General features: G+C 38.1%; 1 protein-coding gene across 2 annotated transcripts in view; it reads left to right on the top strand.

Annotated features, from left to right (window-relative positions):
* ORC5 (origin recognition complex subunit 5) overlaps positions 1-22,647 on the top strand; it is a 70,539-nt gene extending 47,892 nt beyond the window's left edge. Inside the window, exons 13-14 of one of the 2 annotated variants that reach the window (XM_059816915.1) lie at positions 18,712-18,824; positions 22,398-22,647. In XM_059816915.1, the coding sequence (XP_059672898.1) occupies positions 18,712-18,824; positions 22,398-22,443 (159 nt within the window). In that variant the 3' untranslated portion in view covers positions 22,444-22,647. Of the gene's footprint in view, positions 1-18,711; positions 18,825-21,918; positions 21,983-22,397 lie in introns of those variants that run through there. The other variant, XM_059816916.1, reaches the window with a different exon arrangement.
* Positions 22,648-23,183: the final 536 nt, after the last annotated feature.

Raw genomic sequence — 23,183 nt, 5'->3', positions numbered from 1 at the left:
ACTGGGAACTGTAACTCAGGCTCTGGCTGGTGATGAGCCAGCCTAGAAGCAGGGAGACACATTTTTTTGTGGACTGCAGTCAGTGCGAGAGTTTTGTCACTTGAAGAAAATAAGCATTTGGAGACTAAAAGCTAAGCCCTGAACCTAGATAATGATTACGACTATCCTCTGAAAAATCTTACAGTGAGGTATCATTTCATTAATCCACTGAATGGAAATTATGCTTCTGAATTAATAACTAATGGATTATTTGTGAAGCAGATGATCCTGCATACATTAATAACTACTGACTGTATTTCATCCTTGATATCTACACCAAGCTACTACTATTAAAAACTACCAGGAAGGTTTGGTCAAAGGAGGCTGCATGGGAATCTCATGCTTGTTTCAGTTTTCTAGATTTTCTTCTTTCTTTTGAAGAAAGATTTGGTTTATATCTTAAAAAAACCCAACATAACAAACCCCCCCTACCCCCCCAAAAAGCCCACCACAAACCAAACTTGAAATAAAAGATAAACATGACAGTGTTTAGTTACTGAGTTGTTGTACATTCCTCCACATCCAAACATTGTCTTGTCTGGAGCACAGAAGTACTGCGTAAGTTGTTGAGGATAACTCTGATAAGGCTGCTCCGCCCAAGTACTTAATATGTTTGAATGGGATGATTTTTAGCATGTGCCTTACAGTCCCAGTATCTGCTTTTCAGAGTGCTACTTCATTTCTTGAGTATCTTCTAGCTTGGTTTCCGAAGGACACAGACTCAGTTGCATATCTGTCAGTTCCTTCACCCTGTTCATATCCTTCATGCCTTTTTTTAGCTAGTTCTGGCTGAAATTGACAAAGGCACAAGTTTCAAAGATAGTCAGTCTTAAAAATCTAATGAAAATTGGTGTCCAAGTTCATACCCTCTATTCAGGAGACTCTTTAGCATGTGTGCAGGTTGTTTTTTTGTTTGACCTGGTGCTGGCCATTTAGCAAGGACCTAACCAAGACCCAGGCACAGAGTGTGGAGCATCTTCTGCTGAGAAGTGGGGGAGCAGGAGGAGCAGAAAGTGTGTGGAGTGTAAAGGTATGTAATGAGCAACTGGAAGGAGTTGCTGCTCTACTCAACAATGGTGAGTACTACAGCTGGAGTATTGTGTCCAATTCTGGGCTCACCCCGTACAAGAGAGACATGGACATACTGGAGAGAGTCCCTGAAAGGTGATGAAGGGACTGGAGCATCTCTCCTGTGAGGAAAGGCTGAGAGAGCTGAGACTGTTCAACCTGGAGAAGAGAAGGCTCAGGGGGATCTTATCAATATATATAAATACCTGAAGGGAGCGTGCAATGAGGACAGAGCCAGGCTCTTTTCAGTGGTGCCCAGTGACAGGACCAGAGGCAGTGGGCACAAACTGAAACACAGGAGGTGCCATCTGAACATCAGGAAACATTTTCTTACTGTGAGGGTGACTGAGCACTGGAACAGGTTGCCCAGAGCGGTGGTGGAGTCTCCATCCTTGGACTTGTGGAAAGCACTTAACGCATGACATCCTTGTCTCTAGACATGGATTTGACAGATGGATCACTCAGTGGATAAGGAATTGGCTGGATGGTCTCACTCAATGGCTCAATGTCCAAGTGGAGATAAGTGACGAGTGGTGTTCCTTAGGGATCAGCATTGGGACAGGTGCTGTTTAACATCTTTGTTGGTGACATGGACAGTGGGATTGAGCGCACCCTCAGCAAGTTTGCCAATGACACCAAGCTGTGTGGTGCGGTTGACACGCTGGAGAGAAGGGGTGCCATCCAGAGGGACCTTGACAGGCTTGAGAGGTGGGCCCATGCGAACCTCATGAAGTTCAAGAAGGCCAAGTGCAAGGTCCTGCACATGGGTCAGGGCAATCCCAAGCACAAATACAGCCTGGCCGGAGAATGGATTGAGAGCAGACCTGAGGAGAAAGACTTGGCGGTGTTGGTTGACAAGAAGCTCAACATGAGCTGGCAGTGAGCGCTTGCAGCGCAGAAAGCCAACCGTATCCTGGGCCGCATCAAAAGAAGCTTGACCAGCAGGTCGAGGGAGGTGATTCTCCCCCTCTACTCCCCTCTCGTGAGACCCCACCTGGAGTACTGTGTCCAGCTCTGGGGCCCCCAGCGTAGGAAGGACATGGACCTGTTGGAGTGAGTCCGAAGGAGGGCCACGAAGATGCTCAGAGGGCTGGAGCACCTCTCCTATGAGGACAGGCTAAGAGAGTTGGGGTTGTTCAGCCTGGAGAAGAGGAGGCTCCAGGAAGACCTTCTAGCAGCCTTCCAGTAACTGAAAGGGGCCTGCAAGAAAGCTGGAGAGGGACTTTTTTACAAGGGCATGTAGTGATAGGACAAGGGGTAATGGCTTTAAACTGATAGAGGGTCGATTTAGATTAGATATTAGGAAGAAATTCTTCAGCATGAGGGTGGTGAGGCACTGCAACAGGTTGCCCAGAGAAGTTGTGGATGCCCCAACCCTGGAAGTGTTCAAGGCCAGGTTGGATGGGGCTTTGAGCAACCTGGTCTAGTGGAAGGTGTCCCTGCCCATGGCAGTGGGGTTGGAACTAGATGATCTTTAAGGTCCCTTCCACCCCAAACCATTCTATGATTCTGTATTCAAAAGCCACCTGGACATGGTCCTGGGCAGCCTGGTCTAGGTGGCCTTGCTTGAGCAGGGGGATTGGACCAGATGACCTCCAGAGGTCCCTGCCAACCTGAACCATTCTGTGATTCTGAGTTGTGAGGGAAATGGAAGTAGTTGAGGTTGTAAGGGACATGGGCAGAGGAGTGTTTGAGATTTTTGCATTGGGAAAGGTTTATAGATAAAAGTCTTCCTCACAAAACAATTTCTTGTTTAAGTCTATTTAAATAGTAAACATTTTATCACTGATGTTTAATCATGTTAAGTATTTATAATATGCTGAAGTTCTGTACCCCAGAATTTACAGCTTTTGTGTAAAGCAAAAATTCAAAGGCGGCTTTTTGGAGAGCTTCTGGCTAGAGAGGCTACTATTTCAGATACTGTCTCAATCGATGATGTGTATTTTTTGTAACACACTAATGCTTTTATAAACTTGTTTTAAGTCAGATTATAAGGCTTTCGGAACATAACACTGCAGAAAAATGTTGCTTTATAGTTTTACAGCAATGTTTTTACTTCTAATGGCATTAGTTTTTTATGAAGTAACAGCTTTATCATCCATTTCAGGTAAAAAGTGTTATTGTTCCTGTCTTTGAGGATATGGTACTTGAGTGGTCATGATTACTTTGAAATATAACAAGCTTTAAATTAAACTTTTCCACTAGCACATGGGCTAAGCCTTTGTGTCAGCAACCAGCCAAGCCATGCATGCACAGGAAAAATAAACTGCAGCATGATGGCTTTTTTTGGGTGAATTTGTCCATATCGTTTAGTTGCTTGTTAAATACTTTATATGCCCAGCTAATTCCTAAATGATCACTTGCTTTCTCTTCTTTAAAAAAAAAAAGTCTCCACTGCTTCTGTGTGAGCTATGCTTGAACTGGAAAAAAGAAGTGTCCATACAAAGAGTACTGTCAAATGCAAAACCTAAATTATTGTAAAAGGAGACATTATTTATATTTCTTCTACAGTTACAACACTCTTGGGATTTAACTGTTCAGTTGCTGTATGGGAAACAAACATACATCTCTAGTGGGTTTGTTTTTGTGTTTCTTAAGATGGAAAGCAGCTAGCTGATATTTATGAAGTGAAATCTTGGTTGTTGAGGGCTTTGGGGGAAGAGAGAAGGCAGTTAAGAGTAGCCTTTTTTTATATGGAATTGCAAGTTTTACCAGTTCAACTACTGGAACTATATTTTCATTTGCTGTAAGAGTTTCACAGGGAGATATTAAATATGTTTAGTAGTATGTGTGTGTGTATTTATGAAGGACATACCATTGCAGTCTACACTTCAGAAAGAATTCTGTGTCAAGATAAGTTGTATTTGGATGGTTTGGAGAGTTCCAGCTCCATGAAAACAGCTTGCCTGAATTCAGATTTTGCACAGCCTATATTGTATGTCTGCATGAATGTGTGTACACGTAACTTGTCCTAGTAACTGAAGAAATCTACCAAGAAATAGCCAAAATTACCTGCATTCTTTGTTGCTGAAGTTGGATGAGAGTAGTTTTGTTTCTCTCTTTAACTTGTTTAGGATTGTAAATTAACCAAAAAAAAGTGAGGAAGGTCTGTGGCAAATGAGATTATCTTTTTAAACAACACTTCCAAGTCAATTCTTTAAAGTGACCTTTCAAAAACATGAATTTTCTGTGTCCCAAACACATTTTTTTGGCTATCCTCTAACTGTGAACACAGGATTAAATTCATTAACATTTTATATCAGACAGGCAGATCCACTGCAAATGAAGTAAAAGTATCAAAACTGGAGGTAAAATAAGAATAATTTATCCAACTAATATGTACATGTGATTAGTTTTATCTCATAGACTGCAGGATAATACAGTTATTTATGGTAAAATAGAATTCCTGCCTTGCTAGGAAGTGATTTTCTTGACAGAGTCACATAAATAGGTTTGTTGATATCTGTAAGTATGTACATGCTATTTTATTTCTCTTTGAGAAAACTGAGTTTTGTATAATACATATTCACTACTTGAAAAACCTCCCCCACTGCTTCCAAAACGTCAAAGCTGAGCAGAGGGATTTAGCCATACAACTTCTATTGAGATTAATTGGATTTGTATGGCTAAGTCCATGCAGTTCTTCTGAAAATATTACGGTCCCTTGTATATAAAATATAACAGTATGTTCACAAACATAGTATCACAAAGAATATTTGGACAGAACAGTAAAATCAGGTTTAATTTATGTTTGGAGATGAATAACTTTTTTGGTTTACTATAAATGTAAGGGTTCCTGTTTAAGTATACTGAGTGAATACTAAGCATGTGCTGTGCTTGCCTTAGGGCTTCTTTTTTTTTTTTTTTTTTTAAATGCGTGAAGCATTTACATAGGAGTCTTCTGTACTTAACTCAGGAGGGGGAAGAGCATTTCTGATTCATTAATCCCTTTTTCTTTTTGTAAGTAACTGGGTCCTTCACATCATGCACTCAAGAGGTGTAAAATATACAAAGAAGTGGGAGGGACAAGCAAAATGATGCCTGGCTTGCTATAAGGTATAAATTCAAAATCCATTTCTCTTTGCAAGGAGAAAAATAGCAAGGGGAAAAAGGGCAGCACTAAATTTACTGAATGTGCTTGCATGATACGCAGGTTTGGGATAATTATTTTCTCTCTTGTTCCATAAAGTGAGTTGTTACCATGGTAGCTTTCATATTGCACAATTTCTCTGTTATAAAATAAATTGAGAACAGTTTTAGAGACAGAAAAGTCTTTGTATGAACGTTTGTTCTGTTCTTTTTTTTTTTTTTTCTTAGTACAAAATTGTGTCTTAGAAATGCAGTTCCTGGGGTTAGGGTCTTAAAATTATTCTTGAATTACAAAGTCTCAGTCGGTCAAATTTTAATGATATGTAGTGCTTCTGCAGGACAGGATGTGCAAGGACAGAGATAGCTTTGGGAGTTTAGTTTTGAACACTGGTTAAGTTGGAGGAGATCTGCTCTGCTGCTTTCCAGAATGTTACTTCCAGTGGTAAAATTGAATACAGCCATTAAGAGGGTGCAGGCTGCCAGGCACCTCAGGGGTATAGTCTGGATATCCTGATCCAATAACTAACTCCTGGCAGTAATCACCTTGCCTGTGTTCTGTTTTTAATGTGTCATCTGGGACAAAATGCGTTGAGAGCTTCTTGAAAAGCAGGTCTGAGTCTTCAGTGGCAGAGAGGGAAAGGCCCCCTAGACAACATTTTGGTCTCTGTCGCTTGAGCTTTCCTTACTGAGGAATAGCAGACTGATAACACTTCCTGATCAGTTGGTTCTTTGATACCATTTTTTTTGACATTTATTGACTGCAATGCAGATTCTGCTATGGACACTTTAAAATAGACTTGAGGAATACTTCTGTTTCTGCTTACTGAACAGATTCCAGAAGATAGCCATGGGAGCTACTTATCCATTATGTAAAGCTTATGTGAAAGGCCTCCAAGGAGGTGGCAAAGTGTTCAGAATAGAGCACAGTTGATTGGAATGACAAGTAGCTTTTCATCAGACCCTAATAGTGTCTTTGCCAAATCATAACTGCTTCCCCTGTTTCTTCAGTTTTGTTTTTCTCCTGTGTTTTCTCACTAAAGTAGGCAATAGCCCTGTTGGTAGGAGGGTGACTATCTTTCATCCGTGAGATCAAAAGACTTTGTGAATTGCTTGATTCTTTCCTGCTTTTTTGCACCTTTCCATTGATCTCTTGTAGGGATTTTTCAGAGTTTGGTGATCAATATAGTACTTTGGGGGGGATTAAGCCTTTTTATGGTGATTTAATTTTAACATTCAAAAAATTCAATTTATAATGACTGAATATTACAGAAAAACCTTGACACAATGATTATTCAAAAAATACAGTGGCTATCACAACCATCAACTGCAAAAATAAATATGCTAATTAGTCATGGAAACCTGAGAAATTATGTTTCTTGATTGCATTGTATTCTACTGAAACTAAAATAGGACACCTTATGTAGGTTCTTTTATGCTTTTAATCCATTCCTGAATTACGTGGAAATTGCCTTGTGCAGCACATTATTATTTTAGACTCTGTTGCTCCATAAATGATTTGTGATGATGTAGGAGCCTTGTAGTCAATGTTTACTAACTACACAAATTTTAACTCAGTGTATATAGCAAGATGTTTTTAGGAATCTACGGAGGGGTTGTGTCTTTGAATGTTTCTGTCTATCTAAATGGTATTATCCTTGAATGCTGTAAAGGCAGGAGAAATACTAATTGGCTGCGTACTGTTTCTAAGCAATGCTTCTTTTTTGCAGGTAATTAAATGGAACACATACATAGTCACTGCTCCAAAGAGCAAAACAATCCCCACGGATTTCTTGAAGTGTAATAGTATTTCATACAAAATTTCTCTCTTCCCTCATGCTAACCTGACCATTGCCTTCCCTCTATCACTTGTCTACAGATACATTGCAGTTAAATTCATTGACCAGCGTCGTTGATGGGTGTGCCAGCACACTGGTGGTTCACTAGTTCATTGGTTGCCTTGGTTGGCTGCTAACTGTTTTACCCACAACGTGTGCTTGCCAAACATGTGAGTGTCAGAAACTGTTTCTTTCCAGGTTAGAAAACCTAAGCGATACATGGTATAACTAGCAGAATTTTGCAGTTGCGTTCAAGGGTGATGAAACTGCATAAAAAATAGTGTTGTATTTAAAGAACAGGGTTTTTTCCTTTCCAATTAATTGCTGACAGATGATGTTTCGTGCTCTTTATCTGATAAAACCAAGTATAACCAAATAAAAGATGGAAAACTGGTAGCTATGACTGCTTTGCAGGATCATCTATGCAGGAGGTAGAAAGATATTTATAGAAATCTTTTGCAATTGCTGTATTTAATGGGTCATTGAATCTAAATTTTTAATACCTCATGACTTAATCAATTCATGGATGACTGAAAGCTTTACTTTCTGTAGAAAAACAAACACAAAAACCCTAACAAAAATGGATGCGATAAATTTATAGCCTCTATTGTAGCATACCTAAACTTAAATTATAGTTCCAGATTATTTTTTTTTAAATAAAACCAAAATTTCTCACTGTAGGTTACAACCATCAGCTTTGTGCTGTTATAGTAGGGTTTGTTTTGTTGGTTTTCAAGCAACTAGAGGGAGTCGATGGACTTCATGAGTGACAGTCTTCATCCTGGTCTTTCTCTTGCTCCTGGCAGGACCAAATTGCCATAGATTTACTGATTCAGAGCAGAATATTCTCCTTGAAGGCAAGTATTTGGTTTCCTGGCATGCTCAGGGAGGGGAGATTCCAGATCTGCCCATTTCCCACCGCTGAGAAGAGCAACTTCGCAGAGTCCTCTCTTCCCTTGTGCTGCGTGTTGACAGTCAGCCAGCCTGGAGCTGGAGCTTGCATCCATCCTTGGCGTTTTGTCTGTTCTGCTTAAGGGTACCTGTGAACAAAGATACAGGAATATGTTAAACTTAAATGTCCTGATTTTGTTAGGGAAGATTTTGAACAGAAGTGTAACTGTTCCTCTCAATTGCTGTTGTATAAGAGCTCTGTTTGTAACTGTTGGTTTGTCCAGGATCCAACGTCACGTATCAAATCAAATTCTAATTACTGTCTTATATGAAATCAGTTGGGTTTTTTATTCTCCCCTGTTTGATGACATAAAACCTAGTGTGACTCAATGCTGTATGTGCAGCTGTTCCTGAGAGCTAAGCAGTATTGGTTTTTTTAATTTCTTGGTGTTTATGTGCAGCCTCATAATAAATTTCTCCTCCGATGTGTTGATTAGGTGCATGAACATCACAATTCAAAAATCTTTTTAGCTCCAGTTTGACAATGCAAGAACAACATGAAATGTTATATTTCAACAGGTCAGATCCGTATGTGTGAACAATTTTATACCTAATTAGGTATAAAGCCAGTTGTGTGTGTTGGGAAATTTCTTTTGCTTACAGTTTTATTATACTCTTTCCTAAGCATCCTTTGCCGGTCCTTTCAAGAGACAGCATGTTCGGCCAGGAGGGATCTTTGTTTTGTACCAGTCTGATGTACTTATGTACTTTAGTGATTGATACAAGTTGTTTCTATTTTTATTTTTGTTACTATTTATTCCTGTTATGGAACCACTAAAACGTGCAGAGTTTTATGTAGTCACAATGAATATGGTGTTGATTGCAGTCTTCTGCAATGCTTCTTGTGAGTAATTGTATTGCAGCGTGGTACTGTGGAGAGTCTGTAAAGATTTGGTTTCGTAATCTCAAGATACAAAATAAATGTATCTTTAAATTGTCATTTTTCAGAGCAGACTCCCACTTCAGACTACAGTGTATTTTACCATTTGTCTAGCCTTGTGGGTTAAATGTCTGATTTTTGTATTTCAGAAGTATTTGGGTCAAATCTTCCTGGAGTGATTGTTTTAATTAAAAATTCTTAGTATCTTGTTTCTTTATACAAGATTTGGATCAGTAATCTTTTAACAATTATCATAATCATCCAAAAATAGACTGCAGTTAAGACACGTTGAAAATATTTTTCTTTCTCAGAGAAAGAGGTAATTCAGTCTTAGAAGATACTCCCAAATGTCTGATTATGAGAAATCTCCTTTAAATTAATTATTTCTGCTTATGATATGTACAGAGTACTGATTTTTGTCTTCAGGACAGGTTAGAAATCCTAACTGCTTTAATTATTTTTGAATACAAAATTATATTTGCAAACAAAACTTCTTCATATAGCTGTAGAAGGATAGTAACTCTGTGTACACAGTTCTATATTTTACTGAGATAGCATTAAAAAATTATGGGCCTTCTGTAAATGTACCAAATCCTATTGGTATCACAGATACTTGGTAGTATTTTTAAGGTTACTTGTTTCTGTTCTTGATAGAACTTGTCTTGCAATATCTAGAAATGCTGTCATTGTGGGACAAGTGTTATAAATGAAGGACAAAAGAAAACAGGTGAAAACTTTCTAGATTTGGGGATTTAATGTTATATGCTTGGTCAGTTGCACAAAGGTTTGCTTCTGGAAAAGTGTCTTGTGTTGCCTTCCTCATCTTCTAAAAAATACTTCTAAAAAATACTTGGAACCCGAGACTTCTAATGCAGAAAAGAATCAGGGGGTGGCAGAAGGATACTTCTGTTGGCTAGCTATTTGCCTGTGCCTTGAAAAATAGCCAGCCTTTGTCTGGTGTCCACTCTATGAAGCTACCTGACTTAAGTAATCAAATTAACTGTAAACATCATTCCCCAAGTGTTTCTTTGACCATCTGTTACCATCTTTGGCTGCTCTGATTTTCAAGTATGAAATAGAAAGGCAAGTACTTTTGAATTATCTGTCTATAACTCGTATCTGTAGTCCTCCTACTTAAGGACTGCCTTTCCCACGTTGTTCTGGAGTAAATTAGATGTACGCACCTCCGACAGATTACTAGTACATTCAAGCCTTGTTTTTGCATGTTTTGGAGGATCAAAATAAACTTCCCTGTGATCAGTTCCAGGGGTCTTAACAAATTTCTGAAAAGACTTCCAAATATACCCTCAGGTACAGAAAATAATTTGATCCTCTCAGAAAATACCACATTAAGCAAATTTCTTGCATGCCTTTCAGGGCATTATGAAGTACTTCAATTGATCCTCAAAGTGAGGGGACTGACTCAGAAATACTGATTTATCCATGCATCACTGTAGAGGGGTTTTTATACTTTTTTTTAGATTGATGAGCAGGATGAGACAAAGATTGTTGTGAATTGCCTCTTATTTTCCTTTTTCTCCTTAGGCAAATTGATTCATGCTAAAGTAAAAGTGCTATGAGAAAAAAGGGATTTTTTTCCTAATTTCTATATTGAATAAAAATAATGAAGAGAAAGCAAATTCATTAATACTTTGACAGATTCCTTTAATAATAGTTCCAAAATAAATAAATTATTCAACTGCTTTTAAAAAGTGCTGTTACTGTAACAGTGAGTGGACAGGGCTAATCTGTGCCAATGCTTTTGAGATACCGGTAAGTTTTCCAGAAGATGGGGAGGGGGAAGCTGGATTTTCATCATCTTTCTTTTTTTTTTCTTTTTTTTTTTTTTTTTTTTTTGTTTTGTAAGACTGCAGAGTATGGAGAGAATACAGTAATTAATAGTGTGAGCACCCTTGCAGAGACCCAAGAGAAGGGTAAAGGGGAAACACAAAGTGGTAGGATGTAGAACATGCAGATGATACACTTTACCTTTGGTGAATGTGTTATAACAGCCACATTAAGTCAGACCAAAAGGGGGCTTTCCCACTGTTTTACTTCTTAAAAGACAGTAAACCCGTCTGACTACTTCCTGCATGTCTGACATTAATTGGAAAAATGTAAGACTGGCAAGCAGAGAATGAGTTTAGTCTGGTATACATTACAGCCTCTTATTACCTGTGGCTTAAATGCTTGCCACAGAGTTGATGTTCTTTGTGTTTAGCAGCCTGTGGTTGTATTTTCTTCCATGAATGTGTGCAGTTGCTTTCTTAACTCCATAAAACCTTCTACCACCGCACTGTATTTTCAGTGGCAAAGTATGTCACAGATTAACTACAAGTTTGGATGAAGAAATACCTCCTTCTGGGTTTCTTGTTTGTTTTTTTTAAATTGCCTGGATCTTGTTTCAGTGTCCCCATTTTAAAAAGTTGCAGGTTTTTTTGGAAAGCACTGGCTTTTGGAAGAGAAGACGTGAGGACTAAAGATGAGAAAGTGCAGAGGAGAGATGAAAGGATGCTGTGCTGATGAGTCAAGATTTGCAGCTAGTGAGAGTCATTGAACAAAAAACCCTTAGAAGACAGACTACTAATTGAAGAGAGCGGATTCTGAAATATGAATATATATATTAATTCTAGGGCAAGGTAAGGAAGTGTCTTCTCGAAGGAAGAAAATATGTTTGCTTCACTTGAGATTGAAGAGAAAAGCCACAAGGAAGCCTATTGCAGGAGAACTTGCTAGAAATAATGCAGCTTCTAGTATGCAGAAAGGTGTTCTGTGGTCCAAAGGACAGGAGAAGGTGGGGTGGTGCAGAAAGGGAGAAGGGCAAAAAGGAAAAAGGCAAGAGAGTCATACTTATGCCTTGAATATGTCTATGAAATTGGCAACACTTTTTGTCAAATGTTTAGTGTAAACAGGACACAAAAAGTAAGACTGAGTGGTATAAAACAGAAGTGGTGAACACTGATTATACAATGATGAAAATACCGTATGAGAATTCTTATGCTCTGTATAGTAGAAACTGAAAGAGCCTTGTAGTGTAAACTTCAAGGTTGTATGCCTTGGGCTTAGTAAACTTTTCTGCTATGAAGATATGCAAGAAATATCTTGAAGGTGGTGAGTATGATATAAACTGAGTATGTTTAACAGCATGAAATTCAAGGTCATATACTTGAGGGTAAATAAACATTTCTTCTAAAAACAGAGGAATTGTCTGTTAGAAACTGAAGGAAGAGGAGGAAGTTTTGGCTGTCTTAACAAATGACTGAGCCACCAACATGATAAAGCTTTGAAAAAGCCAAAAGGGTCACTTGTTTAAATCACATAGATTTGCCTTGAGTGAAGTGAAGTCAGAGGAGACAGTGAAGACAGATGCAGAGAAACAAATACAAAAAGATTTCATTAAAAAATAGGAGCGTATTCAAATAAATAGGTCTTGAATAAAATTACTTAGGAAACTGACGAAAGTTTTCCTATCTGTGTATCAATAAGATTCTGGAAAAGTCTTCTATAGGAGTCATTGTGTTGGAGGGGAAAAAACTTACTGATTTTATGATAAAATATAGTGCATTCATGAAAAAGATGGTATGACATGATGGCTTCAGTGATACGGGCTGATCTCAATCCAGTAAATTCTTTATTGTACTCAAGACTGAACGTAGGTGCATTGTGTGGTAATTCTTAGGGGAAAACGCGATACAAATCTCCTTCCCTGCCAGGCTGTCAAGAGTGCTTCCTAATAACAGCCAAACATCCCTAACATGATGATAGAACAAACATTTTTAAATACTTAAATAGGTACAAAAATAAAAGAAAAGAACTTACGTTAGCCTAAGCAACATTGGTTTTTAAAGGATAAATGGTAGCAGAAGTAGTCAGTTGATTTCCTTTCCCACACACTCCCCTGCCCTGTAATTAAACATTTAGTGAATATAATGCTGTCACATCTGGAATTTGTCAACACATTTATGTCTTGCAAGTTTGTTCAGGTTAGTAATTAGTGTTAAATTCTGTTTGACCCAATCTGCTGAAGTCTTCTGGTAAAGTGTTGTCAACCTGTTGATGAGATAGCAGAAATTACTTAAAAATTGGGAAGTGTTGTGTATTCTACTACAGATAAAGAAATAACACACAAGGTCCTGAAGAATCAACACAAAATAGCGAAGTAGTATTTATGTGAAAGGAATGCAAAAAATAACTAATACAGGACAAAGAAAGATGCCAAATGCAAACATTCATAGAAGAAAAAAGCTTCCAAAGCAGACTGGGTCACTATGTTTGCTGTGCACTGTAGCATCCCATATGGCCACCTATGTGTGTGTTACCAAAGTGAGGGGCATAGAGTGCTGTCTGTGGAGCACCACCGAGGCTGTGGCTGGGATATCCCTTTCTGCTGGTGGCTTTGTTAATGTCAAAAACATTTTGACTGCATTCAGAAGACAGTTTGAAAAAAGAGTTGTATTAATTTAAGCTGAGATAAAGGTAAAAATATATAACTGAAGCATATAGTAATGAATGCTTTAACTGCACACTGGAAGGCCATAAGCAATTTGGAGGGATGTAGAATAAGACAAGAACGGTGTGATATAGTTAGTAATATTGGAGTGCTACTAGCAGATGGAAAATTGGACCAAATACTAAACGAAAGAAGTTTCCGAAAGAGAGGCGCTGAAATGATTTCCCACCATAAGCATTTAAGATCTGATAAAATGGTAGGTCATACCACCTAGTGCAGTGTCTTCTGTTGTATTTTTTTCATGCATTAAAAACCTTGCACAAAACCTAACTCAGAATCAAAACCTGATTGTTAAAATCCAAGCGTTCAGTAAAGTGTTGATTTATTTTTAATAATTTTTATAAAAACAGTTTTGATCAGTTGCTGGCTTAAACTTATATATAATTGTAATGTTCTATTGTTACCTTTCTGTATGAGCTTTTCTAACAAGGCTGACGTACTGAGCCTACTCTAGCTATAATTTTGATTGAAATCATTTTGAGCAGGTTTTTTTACGCTCACATAATTCATACTAGGGTCATTGAATGTAACTCCAGGAGACTATTGCGGCAGTCACTTTGACTGAAATGTGTTTTCTAAATGGCATCTAGTTTTCAAACTGTCTTGTTGCATAGCAGTGCTTATAGCATGTGCGCGAACGTAACTCCTGGCAGCGGTGGGTTTCGAACAAGTGCAGTGAGCTGAATGTTTGCTTTGAGAGCCGTGTGATGATGGTGCTGCAAAGTGATAGGGTGTGTATCAAATTTAATATGATTGTGTGAGAATATAGTACCGTTGTCTCATGGTACTGAAAGAATGGAAGTTCCTAATTTCTTGATAGGTTTGAGGTTCAGACTCATAAACCAGATGAAAGCTGTGGTTGAAAGTAAGCCAGACTGAAGAGTTACAATTAACATTGCATCTTGGGCGGGATTATAGACTGTGGAGATGGGAAATACCTTGCAGATCATCTAGTATGTCTCTGCCAGTTTGAGATTGTTCCTACTAGTGTCTTTCATTAGTATTTTGTCTAGTCCAGCTTAAAATGTACCATTTGGTGAGATTTCAACCACATCTCTGAGGAAACAGCTTTTTTTTTTTCCTAATAATACCATCATTTTCTCTGTTTAGTTTTATCCTGTGGATTTGAGATGTGCCACACACTTCGTCCAGACTCTTTCCTATTATAGTCAATGACTGCTTACCCAAACTAGTCATGCGTTTCCCTGTATCTCAGGTCCTAATTCTGCTCATTTTTTGCACCTCCGCAAATGTTTTCTGGCTTCTTTTGGTGTCCTCAGGAAAAGCCTGGCTTTTCTCAGCAGACAGCCCTCACTTCTGGAATCCTTCTTGCTTCCATGCAGCCATGTGCTGACAAAGCTGGTCTTTGTGTCTGCTCGGGGAATGATGCAAGGCCCATCTGTTAGCTCAGGCTGATCGGAAAAAAGCAGCTTTTAAGGATGGCTTGTGGGTTGCTTTGTTTTTTCCAGAGGTTTCAGTGTCCATATTTGACCAGTGAATCTCCAGAAGCAATGTGAGAGGTCATTTCCTACTGGCAGCAACTCTCAGCTGTGTTTTATGATTATTCTCACCTTGCATCCTTTCAGCAGCAGGTTTCTCACACAAATATATTTCAAAGACAGCTCAGTCCTGGCTTATTTCTAAACATATCGGTGACACCTGTTCCTTCACATCTTTCAGATCAGTAACTTCTCTTCAGATTTTCTTGTCAGTCTGTAGACTATTCCATTTACTTATTAACTTTTGCTGGTGTTAAATCATTACCAGATCTAACTTTAATTTTATGAATAGCTTTAGAATATTTCTTCCAACTGTAATTTCTTTTGTTAAGAAGATTCTCAATAAATACTCTTTGTCACCCACACAGTTTTTCTGACTAGTTTCTAGTCTGTTTTTGCCAGATGTTTTTTCCCAAGCTTTTGTGATAATGAAATGGAGCCACTGTACCCATGGTATTAAAAAAAAAAAAAAAGCTTTGAAAAGGTTTTTTTTGCTAAGAAGTGCAGTTAGTTTGACATTGCGTTCATATTTTTCCTAACTGCGTTTCAAAATTTTGACGTATCTTCATTTAAGAACAGATTGCCTCCGAAGTTTTATAACACTTGAACTTTTGAAGTAGTAACATTTTGTCAATGCTTAAATTATAGGTGGCACTTGGACCTCAAGAGTTAACAGAATATGAAAATTGGTTATTTTTAAAATTTTGCTACAAATACACTGTCTTAAACCCAGTTCATTCCACTGTATCCTGCTTTACCAGGTGAATGCCCTAAGTAGGCACAGAGAGAGAGAGACTGTTTATATGAATACAATTTTATACAAAGTAGCTCAGCTCCAGAAGCAGTTAGGATGAAAGTTAGATCTCGTAATGATTTAATACCATGCAATTTTTTTCTTCATTCCTCCACTACCCCCATGCCAGTTAGATGTTCAGCAAAGAGGCACTCAAACCTCTTCTGTCAGGAGGGAGTTGAACCTTCTGTGTCCTAGAAGACTTCTGAGCCATTTGGTGAAGACAATCAACTTACTTTTATTAATCAGGTCTAAAAAGATAGGTTCAGCGAAAAATATTTGAGGAACTTAATTATACCACATCTACCACAATTGAACCTTTTCTTCTGACAAAGCAATTTATTGCAAAAAATACATGTGTTGCCCAATTCTGTGGCTGACTCGTCAGCAGGAGAATCCTGCTATATTGTGTAAAGCAGAAAAAATGAAGAAGTTATTGCTTTGGGGTGACAGAACTCTCTTGCTGTTTTTGATTCTCCCTGAACCTGTTGAAAAAGCTGTGCTAACAGAGCTCCAGGCTGCTGCCCCTCAGCATGCAGGCTTTTGGATTTGTCCTTTGGAGATTTCTGCCGTTCTCCGTGTACAGGCTAGGCATCTGTAACTAGGTTTTGAATGCTGCTTCAAAGACTCAAAAGTTAGGTATTTTAGCTTCTAACATTTGGCTGTCTGTAGGGGAGCTGGTCCCTATTTACTCGCCTTAGATATATGTTCTTTCTCTTTGTCTCTTCTGAGCCTCTTTGGAGATAAAACTGTTTCTTACCTGCATGAATTGAAAATGGCAGTTCTGACTACTTCTGTCTTTTTAAGCAATCTCAGGATCAGGGCTCACTGTTTCAGCACTCACGTCCCCGTGATGACGTTTTTATTAAGCTAAATAAATAGAGGATTTGTGAAAGAAATGAGTAAAGGGTTGCAGTTTGCTAAGTGAATTTGTGTTACTCTGGTGATCAGTAGCTTAATTTGTCTTGTAATACTGTATATTGAGTCTTTAGAGTTAATATCTTGAGTCAAAAATATTAATGAAACTTAGTATCTAGTCTGATGCTATTTCAGATTTATTGAGTCAGCCTTTAGTAAGGAGTTTTACGTTGCTGACCTTACTTGACACACGTAGCATTTGGTGCTGATTGGAAAAGAGAATGGTTACAATTTGTTGTTAAAGTGTTGCTGGAGCATTTGGAATGCAGCAGCAAGGTCACTTTTACATCCCACGTAAAACTGAGATGGGTCCAACTCCAAACTCTCTAGGCTTTTGCTGTGCTCGTTGGAAGCTTTTCAGAGCCTCCTGCCATTCCTTCATTGGTGATTTCTGAACGTGATGCCAGCTGCAAGTATGTATTGCAGAAGTGATTCGCCACTAATGGTGCACCGGCATGTAAAAAAGCTATTGTTACAGCAGATTACTCCATAACGCTTCTTCACTGGCTGAATAAAGACTTTGTTGAATGAAGAATGTAGAAAATGTGCTCTCAAACTCATGAGTATTTTAAGAAAATAAAAATATAATGAGTTTGAGGTTGATCCCAATTCAGTGTTATGTTCAAAGTGATTCATGAACTGGATTTTGAGCTTTACCATCTACTGAGTTCAGTTTTCTTAAATGCTGCCAATGCTAACGATTTGTAAATCATGTGCTACTCTCTAATGTAATTTATAGACCTGAATTAAGTAAATGGAATTTGTCTTTGTGAATATGGGTAGGCCAGTATTCCTTAACCAAACTCCAAAGACTAAGCAGAATGATGGCATCCAGCATATTGTTGTCTGATGCCATATAAGAGAAAGTTAAGCACAGGCTGTTATAAAAATTACCTTATTCTTGGTGACCGTAATTTTTTCTGTTCTCCACAGGTAGGTGTAAATTTTCTAGCTATTATGTCCACTTAAGGGAAAACTTTAATAATTATTCCTACCTCCTGCAAGCACTGTCACAAATTTGAAGACCAAGTTCACTTTCAGCAAAAGAGGTGGGGTTCTTACTTAGGATTTTTTTTTTTTATTGATACTGGTAAGAGCTTGCTACTTCTTTTTATAGCAATGTGCTTCTTTGAAGGTTTGAACTGATACTCTCTTTCCTGAAATATTTATTCTTCAGAAATTCTTTACTATGCTGTTATCATTACACAGAGGTAGGTCTTGGTTGGCTGTTTTTTCTGAAAAGTAGAGCTGTGGTCAAGTACCAGTTCTTCATAGAATGTAACGTTGTTGCCTTGAATTGCCAGTGGCATCTATAGCAAAGGCCAAGGAAAATTTCTTGTTTTCTGATTTTACCTCTCTTTCCCCTGCGAACTGGAAGGAGGTAGGGAGACAGTGGAATCACCACAGCATTTTTTCCTGAGGCAGAACAGACTGGTTGCACTCAATGGTGACATCCCACATCTGCACTTTAGTGATACCGCAGTCATCGTTTGGAGGAACAAAGATACTGAAAAATATGCTGGTACATAGCTATTTTGGTAAAATAATTAATGGCTTTGTCAAGACACTGTATGTGTGTTTGTAGGCAAATTTCTCTCCTTTCAGGCCCTGCTCTTTTTAAGCATGCAATCTTCCAGCCTTTCCTTTCCAACTTTCAAAATCTTTTTTATCTGGAGTAGAATGATACATCCATCTGTTCAAAATGTGGTATGACCTGGCACAGGAATATCCAACTTTAAGTATGAAAGTTCAAGAGGAGGTCTTCAGGTATAAAGGAAAGAGAATCAAACTCTCTGCTGGTTGTCAGGGAGAGATTTGGAAGGTGTTCAGCTCATGCCTATTATTCCTGTTGGCTACATTGCCTTTCTCTCTCTGATCAGAACTCCAGGATAACTCTTGATAGGAAGAGTTTAGCCTGTGTCTCTCACTGCCTGTGCTGAAAATGTAATGGTGAAAATGTATGTACGTTCCTGGGTTTGCTAGCTCCAGAACTATGTGAAAATCAATGAGCAAGTATGAGTGACTTTCCAAAGAAACACGGGAATTATGACAAATGGAAAAAAAATAATTGGCCACTGCCATTCATGTTAGCAAAAATTACTAATATTACTAATGTCTCTTGGTCATAGATCACCTCTCTTGTGACTCTCCAGCTGTTATCCATGGTTGGCCATAATGACCAGCTTGACGGACCACGATATAAATGTACTGTATCTCTGGAATTCATCAGAGCTATTGCCAGGTGAGCCTATTAGATATCGTTTGCTGTTGTATTTGCTGACTTGAAAGAGACTTCAAAACCAGCATTTGCTCAGTCATTAGCTCTCTGCAGACCAGAACAGAAATCTATGGATGTTTACTAAAAATGAGTGAATGAGTCTTATTTATGAGAAGTGTTGAACTTGAGATAAGTTTAGTCCAATTCTGTTTTGAAAAAAATTTTATCTTACAGTGGCGGTATGTGTTAGAGTAACATTCTGTCTTTGTGCTTAATAAACGTCAGGGACTTCATGTGAAAATACTGCTCTAAAATGTCACTCCATTTCATTACCAAAAGGCACGTTATGGTATTTGAATCTGAAATTATATGTAGTTCTTAATAGTGGTTGTTCTATGTAGTTTTTATATCATATATACATTATAAGAATTCTTCCACATAGTCGATCTTGTGTGATTTGTAGTTGATACAAACTAATTCAATAAATGAATGTAGGCACCTCAACAGCTCTGTTCATTCTGAGCCTTCAGTTTTGGAGTCAGAACAGTTCCAGATCCATCAGCAGACATGATGATAAATTGCAGACAGAAATGCATGTGATACATAGGCAACAATCAAGCCTGTGTCTCATTTTTATGAAATGCCGACAGCATTACCTCACACCTATTGCTGCAGCCAGCTTATTAGCAGGTCTTTGATAAAGAGTCTATAGTCAGAACAGAGGCCAGAAATGACATGTAGCAAAAAGGAGGAGAAACATTCTCAAGGCCAACTCTTCTCTGTAAGGTCGACTTCAGAGGAACCTGAGGTGTAGACTGTATCCCATAACTTCAGTGTACATGTTGCTCTCCTGAGCTATTAATGTCCAATAGCCTTGTCAGTAAACCCCACAGACACAGTGGGGTTGGGCAGGCCATAGAATGAAACTTCATCTGGTTCAGGCCTGGCTGGACCACACTGCCAGGATCTCCACAGCTTTGTTATGTCAGTTTGCTCTTCCTGGCAATAAAGTCACTTGTGAATGGTGCCCTAAAAAAGTTCCCACTGGTACCAAGTACAGCAGACCATCTGCTCAGCAACATGGATTGTTGTGTCCCCAAGCTCTTGTCTCTGCTTTAACTCCTGTGGTGAATACAGAGAACAGTTCATAAACTCTGTACTGACTATGAGGGCCTTTGGATTAAGATACTTGAAATGATGGCCCTGTCCTTGCAACTTGCATCCTTAGAAGTTTATTGTCTCCATTAAAGTTGCCAGAAGGTAGAGATTTTCCAAGCAGGACCAAAACTTGTGCTATGCAGCTCATGCTTACCGGAGAAAGCAGTCGTCAGAGATACTGCCATTTCACCTCAGTGCACCATATAGTGCTTTGGCTTGCCTTCCTTTAGGTCAGATGTGTGTGTATATATATATCCTGACTGACTTTTCCAACATATTATGAGGAAGAAAGCAATTTTTTTTCTCAAGTAGTTTGGAAATGTTTATATGTTGTATAGATAGGGCCATTTAAATGACCTGACAGGTTTTAAAGTTGACCTGTTCTTCTTTCTTCTCTTCTTTTTTTTTTTCTTGCTTCGTTCCTTTGTTACACTTCTATTAAGTATCTTTTCCAACCCACAGTTGTTGTTAAATCTGTAAGGAGGACAATCCATAGATAAGATACAAGGTTTCATGAACCCATGATAAATGGGTTTCCCACATGTCTTGATGGAGCTAGCTACAGGGCGAAGGCATGATTTTCTGTGCTTTAAGAAATCTCAATTGCTAGCTGTGCTATAATCTTGCAGCTGCATGTAGTTTTTAACCACACATGGGGAGGTTGTATTTATTACAGAGAAGGAACTACTTTGCCGTTTCAGCCAAGTAAACTTCAAGTAAGCAGCCCATCTCCTGATTCTTTTTTCTGTTACTGTAATACTACTAAAATAAGCTTGTTAGTCATTAAAATCCTCAGATACCTCAGCCCTGTTACCATCTCAGCCTTGCTACTTAGCGTACTTCCTAATGGAAGGCTGAAGAGAGCAAAGAGCAGGACAGAAAATGATGCTCTCTCTGACCCATTCAAGCTGTTCAGACTGTAATTTAATTTTCCTTTATTTTTTAAGCAAAAGTGAAGTTTGCATTTTTTTTTAGAAAAACAAAAACCACCTGTTCTTGGAAAAGAGCAGAGAACTTGTGTCTCTTAATGGCTTTTAGTGTGATAACCACTGGCCATGCACGGTCTCTCTGTTTAATACCACAGAACCTCATGTTTGTCTCTATTCCATTGCATATATTCAGTCTTTGTGGAGATAATTCCCATGCTTTTTACCACGTAGTATTTACGTGTTTGGCTGAAGGTAAGGTTAGATGTTTCTTTGTTAGAAATTTTTAATTTGTGTTTTAAGAATTTCAGACCTAATTTCATAAATTTTCTGTAGCTGAAATAGGGATCTCTTAATGTTTTGTTGAATGTAATGGATCTTTTCATATAGTCTCTAATGATCCCAGCTGTTATGACAGGACAATTGTGTTTCATTTAGTTGATAAGGTCAGCATTTGTTAGACTGTGTGATTTTGTTTCTGTGGAAAGCCTTGTAACTAAAGCACTTTTCCTGAGTGTCACAATGTCGTGCGAGTCTTACAATGGCAGTTAATTTCTTTAATTTTGTCACTGGATTATTAAGTAGACTCAAACACAGTATTTTTTTACTATGTATCTTGGGGATTTCTGAACTTTTTCTCTGCCCAATATGATGTCTTATACAAACATTTTGAAAAGTGGGTTACAGAATGATGCGTGAACAGAGAATATTAAATGATTGCAGTTAACAAATAAGACATTCAGCCAGTTAATCTCACTTAGCATTGTGAGTGGTTATTTTTGCATCATTGAATACTTTTTTAAAAAACTTTTAATTTTATACTTGTCATTATATGCAGTAATTTGCATAATTTATTCAAACAGTAAACCCCAAAGTCTAAGTGTTAGATTGTATAGCAGAATGAGTTTAGAGACAAAAAAATAATTATACGTTTTATTCTGCTGCTGTTTCATTCTGCCTGCCATTAAAGTACAAAAGTATACATTAAAATCTTCTATCCCATTGAGTGGCATTCTTGGATTTTTCAAATTTAGCTATGAACATGGGTCAACTAGTGTCAATACTGAAAGAACGCAGACTGCAAATGAGTACAGATGAAGGAGTTAGATATTACGTGCTAAAACAGGTGGTTTGGAAAATGAACAAAACATTCAATAGCATAAAAGATTGCTGCTTTGCATCACCAACTAGAGAATCAAGTTTACCGTATGAAAATATAATCTTACTAACTCTGATATATTTTTACTTCTTAATGATTGAAATAAGACTCTGCCAGGTTTTACTCGAAAGCTGCTTTATTTCTTTTTTAGAATCTTACAAGGTCTAAATCAGAAGACAGGTACTGTAAATAACACTAGAAGTTCAAAAATTCATTCATCCTTGATTGCATTTCATTTGGAGATATTGCTTGATTTTGATTGTGCAGAATGTCCTGCGTGTGCTGTCTCCAAACAGGTTAAAGTCTTAGCACTGTTAAGATGATTGCTCTAATATACTGTGTTTTTGTTTATAGGACCGTGAACTTCGACATAATAAAGTACTTGTACGATTTCTTGTGAAAACAAGCTTCACAGCCATATGGACACTGTGACAATGACTAAGGCAAGCTGTGTTCATCTCTCTACTTAGCTGGCCAGAAAGAAGAGTATTTTGGCTCTTTTGGATTTGTCCAAACAGGTGCTGGCCCAGCATGGAACCTGATGAAAATACTCTGATTGGTCTGGGTGGATCTGAGCAGAGGACTATTTACCAGGGACCCTGGAGTATTTGGAAGCAATGTGTTAATTATAAACAGCAGGGTTTGAGCACAATCTGTTCTACTCTTAATGATGTTATCTTAACACTGAAATTGCCTGAAACCCATTTACTTAGGACTGCATTTTGCTCTATGAACTCTCCCCAGTGCTTTGAACATGGCAGCAGCCCTTGTTTGTATGCCCAGTCTTTTCACTTCCTCTCCACAGGAATCTTTGCAATTGCCTGCCAAAGCAGCTTTTCCTGAGGCCACCATTTTAGGAGAGTGGAATAGCAAAATATAATAAATGTAAGAACATATTTAAAATCCAGCTGGTATGAAACCTTCTTTCTCTTCAGTCGTATGTAGGCAGACTGTTACACTGTTATATGGAGATCACGATGATAGGAAACTCCCAGTTAATCACTATACTGTCTTTTTTCAGACCATTCATAGGTGTTGACTATGAATCATTTTTACAAAGCTTTATTTTAAAAAACCATTGATTCTTAAAGTTATATCCCGATCTCAGGGATCAAAACTTGAAAGGTTTTGGTTTTGTTT

The sequence above is a fragment of the Gavia stellata genome, chromosome 4 (assembly GCF_030936135.1).
Source record: "Gavia stellata isolate bGavSte3 chromosome 4, bGavSte3.hap2, whole genome shotgun sequence".
Lineage (NCBI taxonomy): Eukaryota > Metazoa > Chordata > Aves > Gaviiformes > Gaviidae > Gavia > Gavia stellata.
Note: the sequence above shows the minus strand (reverse complement) of the source record. Positions and strands in the feature narration are given on the sequence as shown.